At 48.2% G+C, this 20,286-nt stretch overlaps 1 protein-coding gene across 1 annotated transcript; it reads right to left on the reverse strand.

Moving 5' to 3' along the window:
- Window positions 1-1,397: 1,397 nt before the first annotated feature.
- Window positions 1,398-19,368, reverse strand: LOC148439584 (signal transducer and activator of transcription 1-like; the record flags this gene model as incomplete). Its single annotated transcript, XM_088464539.1, has 6 exons — window positions 19,324-19,368; window positions 14,377-14,512; window positions 7,824-7,968; window positions 4,822-4,920; window positions 3,233-3,322; window positions 1,398-1,476 (listed from the first exon to the last, which is right to left on the reverse strand). Coding segments are annotated over exons 1-6 (556 nt in total), but the record flags the coding sequence as incomplete, so codon positions are not given.
- Window positions 19,369-20,286: the final 918 nt, after the last annotated feature.

Consider the following 20,286-nt stretch of genomic DNA (forward strand, 5'->3'; position numbering starts at 1 on the left):
GCATGCATGGAACTGTATGTATCTATATGACAGCACCTATTGGTGAGCTTGGCATGCATGGAACTGTATGTATCTATATGACAGCACCTATTGGTGAGCTTGGCATGCATGGAACTGTATGCATCTATACGACAGCTCCTATTGGTGAGCTTGGCATGCATGGAACAGTATGTATCTATATGACAGCACCTATTGGTGAGCTTGGCATGCATGGAACTGTATGTATCTATATGACAGCACCTATTGGTGAGCTTGGCATGCATGGAACTGTATGTATCTATATGACAGCACCTATTGGTGAGCTTTGCATGCATGGAACTGTATGCATCTATACGACAGCACCTATTGGTGAGCTTGGCATGCATGGAACAGTATGTATCTATATGACAGCACCTATTGGTGAGCTTGGCATGCATGGAACTGTATGTATCTATATGACAGCACCTATTGGTGAGCTTGGCATGCATGGAACTGTATGCATCTATACGACAGCACCTATTGGTGAGCTTGGCATGCATGGAACAGTATGTATCTATAGGACAGCACCTATTGGTGAGCTTGGCATGCATGGAACTGTATGTATCTATATGACAGCACCTATTGGTGAGCTTGGCATGCATGGAACTGTATGTATCTATATGACAGCACCTATTGGTGAGCTTGGCATGCATGGAACTGTATGTATCTATATGACAGCACCTATTGGTGAGCTTGGCATGCATGGAACTGTATGTATCTATATGACAGCACCTATTGGTGAGCTTGGCATGTATGGAACTGTATGTATCTTTATGACGGCACCTATTGGTGAGCTTGGCATGCATGGAACTGTATGTATCTATATGACAGCACCTATTGGTGAGCTTGGCATGCATGGAACTGTATGTATCTATATGACGGCACCTATTGGTGAGCTTGGCATGCTAGCCATCAACAGCGCACACCTGTACCAGCCCTACAGCTGATGCAACTGATCCTCCTTAAATCAGCATCTCTGCTGACACAGCTCAGTTCCGATTACATGCCCTCAGACCACGTAGCCTACGTGCCAATTACCCTGTTGCCGTGCAGTTATCCCCCTACCGCTGGAAGTAGAGGTGCGACTGAGTTATGCAAGACCCTGAATTGCCTATAGGTGTGTTCACTCGGCTCCAGAACATTACAAGTGCGGAAACACGCAAAATCCATCCGAAATACTGACTTGTGTCTAACTCTGCATCATCTGCTCAATGCTACCTATAATTATGGCTATAATGGTGCAAGAGATCATGGTGACCGTATAAGAACATAATGAATGCAGGGCAATATCCGTAAGACCCCTCTACATGCCGATGACTGAATTCAACCCATGAGGTTCCCTAATATATTATTTCAAGTTTCATTGTTTCCAACCTCACCTCTGCTTTGTATAGTTTTACATTTGAAATCATATTCATCTTGTAGGTCCTCGAGGTTCTTAACATCCTGTTCTACCTCCTGTGAAATAGAATGACACATTATTAAACCGAGTTCTCCAGAAATACAGAACCCTTTAATCATTGCTTCATGAACTGGTTACATAGTAGCGTCTGTTGAGACAAAGGGGTATATTTACTAAAGTGCAGGTTGTTAGAAGTTGAGATGTTGCCCATAGCAACCAATCAGATTCTACTTCACTTTTGTCTAGCACCATATAGAAGATAATAGCTAGAATCTGATTGGTGGGCAACACCTCCACTTCTGAAAACCTGCACTTTAGTAAATAATATACCCCAAAGCATACAGTATACTATAGAAAATAATAAAGCATAACTAACTGCACAGGGTGAGGATGTTATTGGACAGGGGGGAGAACTTGAGAGCTTTTGGGTGGACGTGGTTTTTGATAAAAAACAAAAAAACAAAAACACTTTTGTAAAAACTTCCCCATTGTGAAGATAAGGAATGACAATATGTTGTGTATGGCAAAAAGAGGTCTCAAAAGGTGAGGATGAATGCAGTTTGCGCTCTGTGGGGGAAATGTACTAAGCTTTGGAGAGAGATAAAGTACCAACCAATCAGCTCCTAACTGTCATGCTACAGGCTGTGTTTGAAAAATGACAGTTATGCTGGGTACACACTGTACGATTTCTAGGATGATATGACAAATTGGACTGACCTATCGTCTGGATCGTCTAGAGTGTATGCACTATGCGTGCTTCCATGCGCCGACATTGGGGTCGTTCCGTCGGCAGATGGAGCGACCCAGCTGCCGACGCCAGGAAGGGGAATGGTGCAGGTTGAACGATATATTGGGCAGTCGTTCACCGGATTGTGCAGTGTGTACTGACCGCCCCAATATATCGTGCTGTCATACCATAGGGCGTCGCATTGGCGAGTCGCCTAGTGTGCACCCAGCCTTAGGAGCTGATTGGTTGGTATTTTCTCTCTCTCCTTGTATGAGATAATGTGTTTTGGGTGAAACTCCATCTATGCACCAGAGTTATTATTAATAACAGCCACTTACACAGCGCGGCGTCTTCCGTTGCGCTTTACAACTGGGAACAAATCGTAATAAAACAAGACTGGGTAATTACAGGCTGACATATAGGTAGGAGGGCCCTGCTCACAGGCTTACACTTCATAGTTATTACGATATGTATTAAAATGGAGAAATCAAAAAGGAGAACTTTGCATTCCTTTAAGAAATAGAAAATGAGAGAACATGAGTGCTAGCAATATATGTACATTAGCTCCTCTGTTGTGGATAAACCGTTCTTCCCAAGTGGCAGAACCCTGGTCAAGCCATGGCAGCCGCCCCAATCAGTGCTATCCACATCCTGCAATAAATGCGATATTCCCTAAGGAAGCGACAGTTACCAGCGCCGGCTGGGGTGAGCGCCTCAAGAACGGTCCACTGCTGTGTGTAAGGTGGCAGAGGGATTAGTCTTCTCCCACCTAAAGTGCTTTACGTTCTCCCTATACGCTTACATTACTAGAGAGGCGAAAACTGTATTCAGGATATAAGAATATTTCTTAGTAAATGCACACACATACATATATAAATACACACATACATATATAAATACACACATATATAAATGCACACACATACATATACACATTACACACATATATAAATACACACATACATATACACACATATATAAATACACACATACATATACATACATATATAAATGCACACACATAAATGCTGTTTTATCCCTTTCAGCTGTGTGTACAGTATATAGATTTATTTTCAAAAACTTACGAGTGCCCTGTTCTTTATGTCGGTCACCTTCTTCTCCAGCTCTCTGTGCTTGTCAACCATTACCGTCGTCTGGGTGCTGCCCACCTGATTCTGGAAGGAAGACACGTGTCAATGTAGCTACTCTACTAGCCCATAAGATGAATACATTAAGGACTGTTATGGGATATGATAACAAAGCAATATTTCCATGCTGTGCATTCAAAGATCAAAAATTTGCCTTTGAACATTGTAAGTCAGTGGAATACAACTGATAAACTAGGGGCCCCATTGGGCCCTGAAATGTTTTGCATGGCGCCCCTTCCCCTGTCGGGTCACCTTCCTAGCTGTTCCAATGTCTGAGAATAAGCAGAGGACAATCATTACACAATGTAGCAGGTCAGTCCATGAATGAATGCTGGTATCTTGTCACTTAGAAACTCTCTCAACTTTTTTTCTTTAATTATGGACAATTCAAAGAGGGAACTGCAATTATATTTACACACTAGTAAATGGACCCGGCACGTGCTGGATCGCCCCAGCCGCCCACTCCCTGCCCCGTACCGTTACACGTAACCCCTGTTCCAGGGGGGATCGGTATGAACCCGGCATCGGGTTCAAATCCCGACGCCTGAAGACCAGTAACACAAGATCCCGACAGGTAAGTATTTTGACTATTACTAACCCTCCCCCCCTAACCCTCCCTTAGGGGTGCCTAACCCTAACCTCCCCCCCAAGAGCCTAACCCTAACCCCCTCTGTAAGTACCTAAACCTAACCCCTCCATCCCTGCAGCCTAAACTTAAGTCTCCCGGGGGGGCGTGCCTAACCCTAACCCCCCCTTACCCTAACCCTCCCGGGGGGGTGCCTAACCCCAAGTCCCCTCCAAGAGCGCCTAACCTAAAGCGCGGTCTAATTGCACCCGCCGCTCGGCTTACCTTCGTTCGGTATGCCGGGCGTTGGGCTCCCGGCGTAGGTAAAATGACAGGCGTTGTGATTCCAACGCCTGGCAGTATACCCCTGCCTGGATTAGACAGTCGAGAAGAAGCCGGCGGTCGGCATTTCGACCGTTGGCTTCCTGACTGCATCCCGTTCCAGGGCCTCTACTTCAGGTGGTTTCTTCCCGTTGCTGGGGTGGAAGACTGTGGCGAGTGCATCATTTCTATCCCACTTCAGTTTTACATATGCCTGAAGTACACCCGGAGCCTGTGCCACTGGTGCAGACCTGCCGGCATCTCTGGGAATTTAGCAAATTTGCTTATGCGCGCAATTGTGTGTTTTTTTTTCACCCAACACATTTTATACGTTCGACTTTGGAGGCAAATGCGTTTCAGTCTCAGCATGAGCCCCACAGTCATTCTCAGCAACTCCTGAAGCACAGGTGCCATCGACCCCCAACTCATTGTATATCACACAGTCCAATGTATATGCAGCTTAGTACGTTTGGACAAAAGGGAGAAAACAATATATTCTATAAGAAGAAAAAACATAAAGAAGCGTAAAAGTAAGCGCAGAGAGATATTTATCATGGGGAATTCTGACGCTTTCTGTTTGGCTACAATACCTTGGCATATAAGTGGCTACAATACCTTGGCATATAAGTGGCTACAATACCTTGGCATATAAGTGGGCATTGGCCAATATTTTGCTTTCTTCCCTTAAGCAGCTGTTTATGATCATGGCCATTTGTACGGGGTCTTCTTGGAAATGATCCTAGAAAGTAAAACATGCACATGTTACTTAAAATCAACTACTGAGAAAAAGAGGACAGATCAAGTATGTAGTATACAGTATACAGTAGATAGTATGGTGCATTTTAATAGGGTTAAATCAACTTTTTATTTGCATTCATCATCTCCTGCTGTTAAGTAATGAAGAACAAGGAGAAGACCAGGATGCATTACATGAGATTCCAAGTCAGTGTTTGACCGGTAATAGTCTCATTTACCCAATAATATGTCTCATAATGGGATCTACACGTGTGTCCTTACCAGTGGCGGCTCCAGAGGCGGGGATGCAGCACAGTCCAAAATTCAAATATGGGAGCCACACCAACTGCCACTCCAAACTCTGCCAAACGTTGCTGTCCAGGACTCGCTGGCAGTTGGTGTGGCCAGGGGAGTAGCGAGGGTGGTTCCAGTGGAGCAGCTGCTCCTGGCGCCTGCTCTGGCCAGGGCGCCGGAGATCAGCATCTGACGAAGGGCAGAGCACCTGCTGAGCTGAGCCTGAAACACAGAGATCAGTGCCTCCAGGCAGGGGGCATGGTATGGGCAGAGCGGCGCTTGTGGCTGCGGCCACACCACGCCCCCAGTATGGATGCACTGATCTCTTTATGTGTGCTTCAGGCTCAGCTCATCAGCAGGTGGTTGCCCAGAACTGTGTGATAAATCTATACACTGTATGTATTTATATATACATTAATATGGAGCCCTGAGGCCAGGGGCGTCTTAAGAGAGGAGGGGGCCCGTGTGCACTTCCCGTGCGGGGCCCCCTCCTCTCTCCTGGGTGGCCGGCAGCCGACTGACGCGGCTAGCCAGCCACCGGAGCTTTAGTAGACTCCGGGCACTAGAGTGTGCCCGGAGTCTACTGCGCATGCGCAGAACGCCGGAAAAAATGGCCGTGGCGGCCACTTTCCGGGGTTCTATGCATGCGCAGTAGACTCCAGGCACTATGCCCGGAGTCTACTGTGCATGCACAGAACATCGGAAAAATGGCCGCGGTGGCCATTTTCCGGTGTTCTGAGAAGCGCTGACACCCGACGCGGGACCACGGACAGTTAAGTTTAAAATAATATGGGTGCAGTATGGACCGTGGACCCTGGCCCCGCACACACTGCACTTATTATAGATACGCCACTGCCTGAGGCGGTATTTTGCATAGGGCCCTGTGGGATCGTAATCCGGCTCTGGGACTGAACAGAAGGGAGGATGGGTGGAGCCACAGGCAATAACTAAGAGGGAGGAGGAGGCGGTCCCCTCCCATCATCACCCCCGGCTTCTCCTTTTTTCCGCCTCTGAGGTGGGTCCCACCTACCATCCTGGCCCTGGCGTCAGCCGGCCCGGTTTGCACGGAGAAGAGAACATGGCGGCTGTGTCCCTGCTGCTGAGGGGAGGCCTGAGCCGGGTGTTGCTGCTGCTGAGAGCCTGGGTCGGGGCACCCGTGACTGGGAGAAGCCTAAGCAGTGAGTCTGAGGTCATGCCTGACTAGTAGGGGCACTACTATGGCATGTGTATAAGGGGCACTACTGGGGCATAATGTGTAAAAGGGACACTACTGGGGCATAACGTAAATAAGGGGCACTATTGTTAGGTATAATGTGAATAAGGGGCACTACTGTGATATAATGTGTAAAAGGGACACTACTGGGGCATAACGTAAATAAGGGGCACTATTGTTAGGTGTAATGTGAATAAGGGGCACTCCTGGGGCATAATGTGAACTATGGACATTACTGTGGCATAATATGAACTGTGGGGACTGTGTAGCATAATGTGACAAAATAGCCAAAACTGTGGTATAACGCGAATTAATGGGCACTAACGTGTGGCGTAACATGCATTGTGGCCATTATTGTGTAACATAATGTGAATAAGGGGAACTACTGTGGCGTATCATGAATAAAATACATTACTGTGTGGTGTAATGTGAATACGGGGCACTACCGTGTGGCATAATGTGAATTGTGGGCACTACTGTGTGACTTATTTTTAAATTGGAGGAATTTCTTTAGTGGGTTAGAATATATCTAGCCCTCTATGTCCCAGTTTGATACTGCCCCTAATGTTTATTTATATTTCTCTTTCATTTTCCCCTACATGCTGGACATGCCCCTACCTGGCACACTTGGGGGTGTGGGGTTGCGGTAGCACACACATGCCATGGCTACATGCTACGCCCCTGGGTGTGGCTCCCTATTTGAAATTTGGATTGCGCTGCAGCCCACTCCTGGAGCCACTACTGGGCCTTACACATCTTTGCTGCAGTCGTACCAAAAAGCCCCACTCGGCGTGCCAGGTCCCATGAGACTCTGCTAGTGCTGGGGGTCTATATCTTACAGATGTGCCCTCATACATCTAGCCTCAATATGCCGCGCAGTGCGACTTGCCTGGTGTGAGAGAGTCGCCAGGTCCAGTTCTACTCTGCTAGTGTTGGGTGTCTTTTTTTTCCCCGAAAATGCATATAAAGCTGGTTACACACTGACAGATATATTGACCGATCAATTGATCGGCTAATATATCTGGAGCCCGTCGACCAGTGTGCACCAGCGGTATGTCTGAACGACCGTCATCTACAGATATATCTGCTAGGTGTGTAGGCACCTTTAGTGACAATGCTATGCAACTGAGTCCCTGAATCTGTACATGAAGTGCTACAATCTAATTATGCATCAGGTGGCAAACACAAAGCAAAATGAGACTACAAAACAAAGGTCAAAAAGCTTCTCCCACTTTAGATTACAAAAGTAAATAAAGAAATCTAAATAGAAACCTGTTTAGGTGTTTTTGAACCAATCCCTTTTAACGCTCTTATATCCACCAGCATAAACAGACTTGTACTATGCGGCTAATTGTGACATTTGCACAATGACCAAGTGTAAATGCATATATGTACAGTACCTGTAGGTTACGTTTGCTTTTCCGAATATTATGCTGCAACAAGAAGTTGCACTCCAAAGAAAACCTGCTGTACTGATCATCCAGCTGGGACAGGAGGCCATGGAACAGGATTGTTGCAAGAGACACGTTGTTTGAAGCATGTTCCCTAAAATAGGTTAATATTTAGTGATATTTCCTTTTCCTTGAAATACTGCATTGCAGTAACAACCATATTGCAGAGAGCAACATAATGATCGCCATATAATACAGAGAACATCACAGTGACTGCCATATAATACAGAGAGCATCGCAGTGACCACCATAGTATACAGAGAACATCACAGTGACCACCATATAAAAACATCACAGTAACTGCAATATAAAGCAGAGGACATCACAGTGATCACCATATAATACAGAGAACATCACAGTGTCTGCGAGATAATGCAGAGAACATCACAGTGACCGCCATATAATACGGAGAACATCACAGTGACCACCATATAAGAACATCACAGTGTCTGCAAGACAATGCAGAGAACATCGCAGTGACCACCATGTAAGAAAATCACAGAGAGCGGCATATTATACAGAGAACATTAGTGACCACTATATAAAATACCAAGAGCATCAGTGGCCACCACACAATATAAAAAGCATCAGTGCCATCCATATAATACAGAGGAGTTCGGACTGCCATACAGTGCCAAGAGTATATTTAATTACTTTACTTTACAATATCAATCCCTTCTCAATAATTAGCCCTTCCTCAAAAAAAGTATTAACTACTTCAGCATCATCAAAACAACTCAATGTAACTAATATAATTAACACCTTTACAATAATTACCTACATAATCCCCATTATTAATTAGCTCCAACATCATCAAACAATTCCATTTATGTACATTAACCCCTAATTACCACCCTCAGGGGGAGATGTATCAAGCCGTGGTGAGAGATAAAGTGTAGAAGTTGCCCAAAGCTACCAATCAGCTTCTAATTGTCATTTCAAAGACCGCGCTATGTAAATGCAGACACTGGCGAAATTCTGGAGAGTTTTCCCAAAGGACAACTGCGTCAAAAAAATTCCAGAAAAAAAATTAAGAATACACCAAAAAAAGTACTTTTGGGGGCGAAAAAGAAAAAAAAAGTGGGGGAACAAATTCAAAAACTAGCGAAATAGGGTTCTGGGGGTGCTCTAAGAAGGGTCCAAGTGTTTTGGGATTACAGGTGCTTTTATGACGGAGGAATTTAACTTTTTTAAAAACTTCACTTTAGAGACATTAAAATATGCATGCACCCATTTTCAGGTACCCCAAATTTACCAGGACTAATTTTCTCCAAAACATACAGCTTTATGCTATTCTTCACCACTTGTGTAAAGACGCAAATTAGAGGCAATTGTACCAATTTAAGTACCCCAAACAGTTTTATTAGGACTAATTGGGCACTACTACATTGAACCCCAATGTTTCTGCATCTTTTTGGGGGGTTGAGGCTGATTTCCCCAATTCTGACACCACTTTCCGCTGTTCTGACTTCGCGTGTCACTGTATTGTAATTGAATATGGCGAATAGTGGGGACGCGCATGATAAGTTTCCGCGGCCAATAGACGTGATGTAGGCGAAAAGTCCGTCAGGCGGAACATTATTGCATGTGCGGAACTAATTGAATACCGCCCACAATGTAGTACATGTCTGTTATGAAGTATTTAATCCATATTCGCCATGTAAAAGGAAACTCAAACAAGACTCAAATACAAAATAAAAGTTTCACGAGTTCAAATCAATACACACATCTATCGCCTCTCCCTTGAAAGGATAAATTGTATAAATGTTATATACAGTAGCTGCGGGCTGTAATAAGAAGAATAGATTGCAGTACCTACGTTATTATACATTTTGCGTAAGTGGGAGGGATTCAGCCAATCAGAAGTGGCCGCAGAGCATCATCCTTATCCGCTCACAGGCTGCATCTGGGACCAAGCACCCACAAGTGATCGGCCTCAAAATAGGGCCACGTCCGTCTTTTTTGTAGCCAGCTTAGGGCACATTTTGCACAATTTTGGTGTAAATAATAATAATACAAATAGAGATTATGTCCAACTCTACATGAACCCCGCAGACTCTTGGTTAAAATCTATTCCGAACAGTCGCTACACATTATAAATAATTACACTTTCGCTAGTTTGTTTTCTTTAGTGAACAGGTTTTGTTAAGAGGATATTATGCTACTTTTCTGTCTAAAAATCATAAACCAAGCTGTGATGGTAAATAGCGTTTACCTGTAAGAGAGTAGCAGTAACAAATCCGCTGATAACTACAATATGCATTTTGGGCCCGATTGTGAATCGTACACTAGTCCGAACGCGGCCGCATTGGCGATTTTTTTAGCAAACTTCGCGCAACGCGCTGCCTACACATCATTGCGAACTTATGGATGATTCAGAGCTGTACCCATCTCGGACGTTTCTCTGAGACAGCTAAATGGGCATTACTGGGCGGGTGAAGAGATCTATCCTGTGGGTGTGTAGCCAAAGTTACACCATATTGCGAGTCGTGCGTACACAAAATGGACGCCAAACTCAGCAGGATCTCCCGCACCTAGCACATGGTAGCTGTAACTGCTGCTAATAGGGTCAAAGGAAGCTGTTGTGGGCGGAGGACTTGGGCGGTGTGACGCAAAGATACTTAACGCACAACATAATAAATGTGCCACGGGTGCCAGTCTGGTATGTGCAATATTTCCCCTAGCAAAGACTCTCCTTTCTGGGGCAGATGTACTAAGCTCTGGAAAGTGATAAATTGGAAAGCAATAAACTACCAACCAATCAGCTCCTAACTGTTATTTTTCAAACACAGCCTGTAACATGACAGTTAGGAGCTGAGTGGCTGGTAGTTTATCACTCTCCAATATATCACTTTCCAAAGCTTAGTACATCTGGCCCTTTAACACAATCAGACCACTAAAAGAATGTATACGTGAGAAACGGCAACATACAGAGAATTAGAAAATTAGTCTCACGCAATATACAGACATTTGTTCAGCGAAGCACAAAGCTGATCCCATTCCTGGGATTATATTTATCTGAGCGGATCGTATACGGGGAGGTAACGCCATCTCTTTTCGTTCTGGGTGCTGTTGCTTAGCAACAGGCCCTTTGACCAATGCCTGATGCTAATGTCAACAGTTTCTGATCGTTGACAGTGAGAATGTTCACAAGGTCATTACTATGTAGACATGCATTTAGGTTGACATGGTTAAAATGTCAACATGTTCAGAATGTCTACATGTAACATGTTGACACCAAAATGTCAACACATGTATTTTTTAAGGGTTAGGCTAAAATAACAAAACAAAACATACATTGACATTTTAACCATGTTGACCTAAATCAGGGATGGGGAACCTGAGGCCCGGGGGCTGTATAAGGCCCTCGCGAACATTTGGTCTGGCCCTCAGAGCCTCATCTGGCTAGCAGGGTGTCTAGAATGGCACCATGCAGCCAGAATCTACGCAACATTGCCACCTGGATCGTCCTTAGGACACTTCAGATGGTCACACCGCTGCCCTCACAGCTCCCCGAAGCATCCTCAGGATGCTCCAGGTATTGCTGTAATCACCGGTGATTGTGACCCCGCCCCCGTGAGTCATCACATGGAGGGGGCGTGGCCTGCAACGGGCCCGCAAATAATATTATATATATCAAAATGGCCCTCTGCAGAAAAACGGTTTCCCACCCCTGACCTAAATACGTGCCTACATACTGATTGTTGACCTAATGACCCCGTCAACCTTCTGACTGTCGATATTCTGGTGTCCACATTCTGAATGTAGACAAGTCATATTGCACCCACCCAAAAGCACAAATAAGTGCAGAGGTTACTTAAATTCAAGGACAACGTACCTAAACAAAAACAAGAACACAAGCAAAGCAGATTCTTCATCCTTTCACTTTCTGTTTGAGGTGTTTCTGCAGGGTCAGACTTCCGCAGATATGTGCCAACTTCAGCAAAGAGGTCCTTCAACTGCAGAGTCACGGGGGAGTCATGGGGGAGGCCGAGAGAAGAGGACGAGAAGAAATAATATCCAGCTTGCGCGGTATGCAGTCACCATATTGACAATGACTGAATAGACATCACAATGTCGAATTGGTAAGAAATGTCGACATACATCTTGTCTATATATAGCCATAATGTTGACAGTCTTAGCGCCAGGAAACCGGTTAGGGTTAGCATGTCTTGTCAACTTTGCAACAAGTTGATTTTATGTCAAAGTCGACAATTCCAAGTGGACATTGTGCATGTTGCCATAATGAACATGTCGACATGGAGTCCCGGTTTACATTGTGGAGTCTAGTAATAGTAATTGCACACGCAGCAGGTGGAGGTGGGGGCACGTTTGCCTAAGTCTTACCTTGTGAAGGCAGGTGGGTCCGTCCGCTTTGCTGCTGCTCCTTAGTCTTCTCTTTCCAGCGGCCGCTCCCAGAATACCATGAGTGACAACGTTAGGAGGCATTCTGGGAGACTGGGACTCCCAGTGGTATGGCGCCGCAGCTGTTTGTATATATGGTGCCGTGACCGCTGTAGCTTATATATGGAGGTGGGCAAGAATGGGCGGGCGACTTGTGCTGGGCGGGGGGTGACTGTGGCTGCGCCTTCATGCCGCAGCACCCAGGGCAATAGCCCAGCTTGCTTGCCCCTAGAATTGCCATTGGCCACTGCCTGCCTGGAGTTGCATGCCCTTTCACTCTCGCCAAACAAAACACGAAACGGCAAGTGGGTACTTTCATGGAGGGGGGGCATGAAGTCGGACCGCTGTAATCAGCCTGGACTCACCTAATCTAGAAGTCCTCTCAAATCACTTCACCCCTCATCGCTTGCCGTCTATAAACCGCAGCCTATACAAGTGTGAGTGGAAAAGCTACACATGCAGGGTCTCACGTCCAGGGGCGTATTACTGCCCGAGGGGACCCATGTGCAGCAGCCCCTCTGCCCCAGCCCCACATCTTCCCTTGTGCCAGCAAGCGGGTCTGAGAGCAAAGGTTCTGGCGCAGAGTCTTTGCTGTCACAGCACAGCACCAACTTCCCGAAGATGTCACTGAGACGATGGCACCGGGCAGGAGGGACCCGCTTGCTGGCACAAGGTAAATATACTATGAGTGCTGGGTGTGCGGCGTACATGGGCGCCTGGGGCCAAGGGAGGCCGCGCACACCCAGCACCCATTATAAATACGCCAACGCAATTCTGACACAGGACCTGATTCAGCAAGGATTGAAGCTGTATTTACGCAATAGTCTCACTGCGATAGTATTCTAATCCTTTGCGATCACTATGCCGTCACAGCACGACATAAGGACGTCCACTTTACCTTACACAGATCTGTAATACTTAGCAAGACTGCGAAATCATCGGTAACATCGAGTACCATCGCGGCCTGACGCACACTTGCGATGCATACGCATGCTTAGAACGCAAAAAACGGGCATAATCGCAGTTGCGATTCTTGCTGAAACAGGCCCATTAGTGGTTGTCCTAAGAATCAGAGGAGGAACCGCAGTACTGGGCGATATGTTTGATTTTGACAATGCAGTATATGGTCTCGTTTCAATTGAACAGGAATTGTATAGTGCCAGGAATGAGCTCCCGGAGCTATTCAATTCATCGCGCTGCTAAGCCTGACTAAGGACTTCTTCTCGCATTCCTCCTGGGATGAGAGCAGAAATCCGACAAAAGTACAGGCGCGATACTGTGTTCCGCCCTTAGCGCGGTGGAAACAGCATCGCGCCGGGAACTTTAGTCGGAGAATACGACTAAACACCCCGTTTAAGGCGCAAGGGGGGGAGAATGGGCATTCCCCAACCTAACAGCGCGCAGAATTGAATAGCTCTGGGAGCTCCTTCCCGGCGCTATTCAATTCTCTTTGAATGAAATCGAGCCCTGTGTTATCAGGCTGTTAATAAGAGTTGTGTCTCTATCTGGTATAGAATAATAGCAGAGACAAAACCCACTATTAGCTGAGAGAATGTCACCGTGGCAGCGTGCCGGGTAGATCACGTGATGCTTTCCCTGTACGGTGACACACAGGGACATCACCTGCTCCCACCTCAGGACAGGCTCTCAGGGAATCCGGGATAAATACGGTTCAAGGACAAAGAGGACAAGATCCCAACAATTACTTATATAGTGCCAACATATTCCATTGGGTTTTACAATTAGGAACAAAACAGTAATAAGACGGGATTGGGTAATAACAGACAGGCAGAGAGGTCAGAGGGCACGGCTCGCAGGCTTACACTCTATAGGGAAACAGGAGGATAATTCCTCCAATGGGCAGTGATCTTCTACCATGTATCATTACAAAGGATATTTCATGGAATGGAAGCATTGCAGTTATAAATACGATGAAATTAAATCACATATAACAAAAAGTGATTAGTTCATCGGAAATCGACAACAAAAAACTGCACTGCTCACAGCCTGACATCCACCATATGTTACAGCAATGCGCATATCCAAAAATAAACAAATACGTGTAATATTACCAATATGATACATTGCTATCTCTTACCAGTCCTGAGCTTCAAGCCACTGTGCCAGGTACTGTCGTATCTCCATGGGGAAGCTGTCATCGTACAGCTGGTGGACTTGTTCCAAGAATTTGGTATCGATTTGCTGTAACTCGTACCACTGAGCCATCCTGGATGCTGGGGAAAAACAAACCAACTATTATCATTCTTATGCTACACCCATCCATAATGCATATTCCAGGATCATAAAATGCACATTTAAGGTTAAATTCTGTCTGCAAAGTGTTAGGGGGGAGACGTATCAAACCTCGGAGAGAGATAAAATGGAGAAATGGCCCATAGCAAAAAAATCAGCTTATAACGGTCATTTCATTGACTGATAGCTACAGGTAGAAGCTGATTGGTTGCCACTTCTCCGCGTCATCTCTCTCAGAGGTTTGATACATCTCCCCCTTAGTCTGAAAGCACAGAACACATGTATATGCAATTGTTATAATGGGATAGCTTCACATTGTGTGATACTGATCACCGTGCTCCTGCCTCTCACCGATTGGTTCATGGTAGCTGTCTGCTGGCAGGGGGACCAATCAGTGAAATGCAGGAGCAAAGTGATCAGTATCCCAGAAACGTGAAGCTGTAACTAAACCAAGGTACAAGTCAGCGCCACATACTAAAGGTGCAACAATGTAACAAAGCACAATACTGCCATACTGTAGCCTTCTGGGAATTTAATGGAGATGTATCAAGTCTCCTAAAGAGTGAAGTGGACAAAAGGAGAATTTGCACATAGCAACCAATCAGTTTCTAGCCACTCACCCTGTGTCTCTCAGCCTCGTCCCCACCATGTGTCTCTCAGCCTCGTCCCCACCCTGTGTCTCTCAGCCTCGTCCCCACCCTGTGTCTCTCAGCCTCGTCCCCACCCTGTGTCTCTCAGCCTCGTCCCCACCCTGTGTCTCTCAGCCTCGTCCCCATCCTGTGTCTCTCAGCCTCGTCCCCACCCTGTGTCTCTCAGCCTCGTCCCCACCCTGTGTCTCTCAGTCTCGTCCCCACCATGTGTCTCTCAGCCTCGTCCCCATGTGTCTCTCAGCCTCATCATCACACACCCTGTGTCTCTCAGCCTCGTCCCCACCATGTGTCTCTCAGCCTCGTCCCCATGTGTCTCTCAGCCTCATCATCACACACCGTGTCTCTCAGCCTCGTCCCCACCCTGTGACTCTCAGCCTCGTCCCCACCATGTGTCTCTCAGCCTCGTCCCCACCATGTGTCTCTCAGCCTCGTCCCCACCCTGTCTCTCAGCCTCGTCCCCACCCCGTGTCTCTCAGCCTCGTCCCCACCCCGTGTCTCTCAGCCTTGTCCCCACCCCGTGTCTCTCAGCCTCGTCCCCACCCCGTGTCTCTCAGCCTCGTCCCCACCCCGTGTCTCTCAGCCTCGTCCCCACCCCGTGTCTCTCAGCCTCGTCCCCACCCCGTGTCTCTCAGCCTCGTCCCCACCATGTGTCTCTCAGCCTCGTCCCCACCCTGTGTCTCTCAGCCTCGTCCCCACCCTGTGTCTCTCAGCCTCGTCCCCACCCTGTGTCTCTAAGCCTCGTCCCCACCATGTGTCTCTCAGCCTCGTCCCCACCATGTGTCTCTCTGCCTCATCCCCACCTTGTGTCTCTCTGCCTCGTCCCCACCCTGTGTCTCTCAGCCTCACCCCTCCCCGAGTCTCTCAGTCTCATCTTCATACTCACCCACCCCGTGTCTCTCATCCTCATCCCATCTCTTATGTCTCTCATTCCCACCATGTGTCTTGCAGCCTTATACCACCCACCCTGTCTCTCTCAGTCTCACCCCTCCCCATGTCTCTCAGTCTCATCATCACCCACCCTCTATCTCGTAGCCTCATCCTTACCCACCCCGTCTCTCAGCTTCATCCCCACCCTGTGTCTCTCAGCTTCATCCCCACCCTGTGTCTCTCAGCCTCATCACTACCCATCCTGTGTCTCCCATCCTCATCATCACCCACCCAGTGTCTCTCATCCTCATCATCACCCACCCTGTCTCTCTCAGCCTCATCCCCACCCACCCCTTGTCTCTCAGCCTCATCCCCACCCTGTCTTGCAGCCTCATCATCACCCACCCTGTGTCTCTCAGCCTCATCATCACCCACCCTGTGTCTCTCAGCCTCATCACAACCCACCCTGTGTCTCTCATCCTCATCATCACCCACCCTGTGTCTCTCATCCTCATCATCACCCACCCTGTCTCTCTCAGCCTCATCCCCACCCACCCCTTGTCTCTCAGCCTCATCCCCACCCTGTCTTGCAGCCTCATCATCACCCACCCTGTGTCTCTCAGCCTCATCACCCACCTTGTGTCTCTCAGCCTCATCCCCACCCACCCTGTGTCTCTCAGCCTCATCATCACCCACCCTGTCTCCCTCAGCCTCATCATCACCCACCCTGTCTCCCTCAGCCTCATCATCACTCACCCTTTCTCTCAGCCTCATCCCCACCCTGTGTCTCTCAGCCTCATCATCACTCACCCTGTCTCTCAGCCTCATCCCCACCCACCATGTGTCTCTCAGCCTCATCATCACCCACCCTGTGTCTCTCAGCCTCATCATCACCCACCCTGTGTCTCTCAGCCTCATCATCACCCACCCTGTGTCTCTCAGCCTCATCATCACTCACCCTGTCTCTCAGCCTCATCCCCACCCACCATGTGTCTCTCAGCCTCATCATCACCCACCCTGTGTCTCTCAGCCTCATCATCACCCACCCTGTGTCTCTCAGCCTCATCATCACCCACCCTGTGTCTCTCAGCCTCATCATCACCCACCCTGTGTCTCTCAGCCTCATCATCACCCACCCTGTGTCTCTCAGCCTCATCATCACTCACCCTGTCTCTCAGCCTCATCATCACTCACCCTGTCTCTCAGCCTCATCCCCACCCACCATGTGTCTCTCAGCCTCATCATCACCCACCTAGTGTCTCTCAGCCTCATCATCACCCACCCTGTGTCTCTCAGCCTCATCATCACTCACCCTGTCATTCAGTCTCATCCCCACCCACCATGTGTCTCTCAGCCTCATCATCACCCACCCTGTGTCTCTCTGCCTCATCATCACCCACCCTGTTTCTCAGGCTCATCCCCACCCTGTGTCTCTCAGGCTCATCACTCACCCTGTGTCTCTCAGCTTCATCCCCACCCACCCTGTGTCTCTCAGCCTCATCCCCACCCACCCTGTCTCTCAGCCTCATCCCCACCCACCCTGTGTCTCTCAGCCTCATCCCCACCCACCCTGTGTCTCTCAGCCTCATCCCCACCCACCCTGTGTCTCTCAGCCTCATCCCCACCCACCCTGTCTCTCATCCTCATCATCACCCACCCTGTGTCTCTCAGCCTCATCCCCACCCACCCTGTGTCTCTCATCCTCATCATCACCCACCCTGTGTCTCTCAGCCTCATCCCCACCCACCCTGTGTCTCTCATCCTCATTATCACCCACCCTGTGTCTCTCAGCCTCATCCCCACCCACCCTGTGTCTCTCAGCCTCATCATCACCCACCCTGTGTCTCTCAGCCTCATCCCCACCCATCCTGTGTCTCTCATCCTCATCATTACCCACCCTGTGTCTCTCAGCCTCATCATCACCCACCCTGTGTCTCTCTCAGCCTCATCCCCACCCTGTGTCTCTCATCCTCATCATCACCCACCCTGTGTCTCTCATCCTCATCATCACCCACCCTGTGTCTCTCAGCCTCATCATCACCCAGCCTGTGTCTCTCAGCCTCATCATCACCCACCCTGTGTCTCTCAGCCTCATCATCACCCACCCTGTGTCTCTCAGCCTCATCCCCACCCACCCTGTGTCTCTCATCCTCATCATCACCCACCCTGTGTCTCTCAGCCTCATCCCCACCCACCCTGTGTCTCTCATCCTCATTATCACCCACCCTGTGTCTCTCAGCCTCATCCCCACCCACCCTGTGTCTCTCAGCCTCATCATCACCCACCCTGTGTCTCTCAGCCTCATCCCCACCCATCCTGTCTCTCATCCTCATCATTACCCACCCTGTGTCTCTCAGCCTCATCATCACCCACCCTGTGTCTCTCTCAGCCTCATCCCCACCCTGTGTCTCTCATCCTCATCATCACCCACCCTGTGTCTCTCATCCTCATCATCACCCACCCTGTGTCTCTCAGCCTCATCATCACCCAGCCTGTGTCTCTCAGCCTCATCATCACCCACCCTGTGTCTCTCAGCCTCATCATCACCCACCCTGTGTCTCTCAGCCTCATCATCACCCACCCTATCTCTCTCAGCCTCCTCATCATCACCCACCCTGTCTCCCTCAGCCTCATCATTACCCACCCTGTATCTCTCAGCCTCATCATTACCCACCCTGTGTATCTCAGCCTCATCATCACTCACCCTGTGTCTCTCAGCCTCATCATTACCCACCCTGTGTCTCTCAGCCTCATCATTACCCACCCTGTGTCTCTCAGCCTCATCATTACCCACCCTGTGTCTCTCAGCCTCATCATTACCCACCCTGTGTCTCTCAGCCTCATCATCACCCACCCTGTCTCTCTCAGCCTCATCATTACCCACCCTGTGTCTCTCAGCCTCATCATCACCCACCCTGTGTCTCTCAGCCTCATCATCACCCACCCTGTGTATCTCAGCCTCATCATCACCCACCCTGTGTATCTCAGCCTCATCATTACCCACCCTGTGTCTCTCAGCCTCATCATTACCCACCCTGTGTATCTCAGCCTCATCATCACCCACCCTGTCTCTCTCAGCCTCATCATCACCCACCGTCTCTCTCAGCCTCATCATCACCCACCCTGTCTCTCTCAGCCTCATCATCACCCACCCTGTGTCTCTCAGCCTCATCATCACCCACCCTGTGTATCTCAGCCTCAACCCCACCCTGTCTCTCTCAGCCTCATCACCACATTTGCTATGCGATCATTAACATACATTATCGCCTGCTTACCGTTCATCCTGACCGGCGGAATTCTTCATTAAAATCTTGACGGGACAGCTGAGCGATATCTCTGTTATCTGCTGCAAACCCTAATAATGCGTATGGCAGTTTTCGGAGGATTTACAGCAATTTTACATTTGGTACATCTCACCCATAGACTGAGTGGCGTGACATTTTGACGTCACACACTTTGCGTCGTCACAAAAAAAAAACACTTTACTGTGCTGGCTGGGCTCCCTCTCTTGCTGTCTGTGCCCTGCTGAATACAGTGTGCCACAGGCAAGGAGGGCACAGTAAAATAGGCTGGAGAAAAAGTGGCGGAATCCAAAAAATTCCTTTTCTATGAAGAACACGACTTTCTGAACTCACCGATGATAAAGGAAAGGAATAACAGTTGGAAAACACAACCTTGGGTCTTTTATGCATACTTGCTTACTCTTACAGAAAGTCCGGGAGACTCCCGAACTTGCGCTAAAACACACCCGTGCGGCCCCCCCACCACGTTTTGCAATTTCGGCAATTGAAACAATGCACAGAGGGGGGCGGGGCCATGGTGATGCTATTGCGCAGTCACACCCACCGCGCACTTCTGCCGCACCACACCCCCGGCCTCGCCTACCTGGCTGCCGCCTACCGGAGGGGGGCAGACCAGAAGTCTGCAAGTATGTTTTTTAGCACTTTTTAGTAAAACCTGTTGAAGGGGCTGCACCTCAAAAAGTATCAGAGATATTGATATGAAATTTAGCTTGTGAATGGTGATCTGTCAGCGGGTGCTGAATACCGATACAGAAGCATATGTGTGCAATCTTCTCCACTTCCTGTTTTGCAATCTGACAGTTTCAGTTTTTTTAATTTTTGGGAAACCAAAACTAAAAGCACAGGATGATTTAAGGGGATGTGCGCAGAATCCTGCCGTGCTGGATGGCGGTGCCTTGAATGCCGGCATCCTGATGGTAGGTAGTGGGGTTAGGG

This window comes from Taudactylus pleione, unplaced genomic scaffold (genome assembly GCF_031769625.1).
Source record: "Taudactylus pleione unplaced genomic scaffold, aTauple2 ptg001683l, whole genome shotgun sequence".
Taxonomy (NCBI): Eukaryota; Metazoa; Chordata; class Amphibia; order Anura; family Myobatrachidae; genus Taudactylus; species Taudactylus pleione.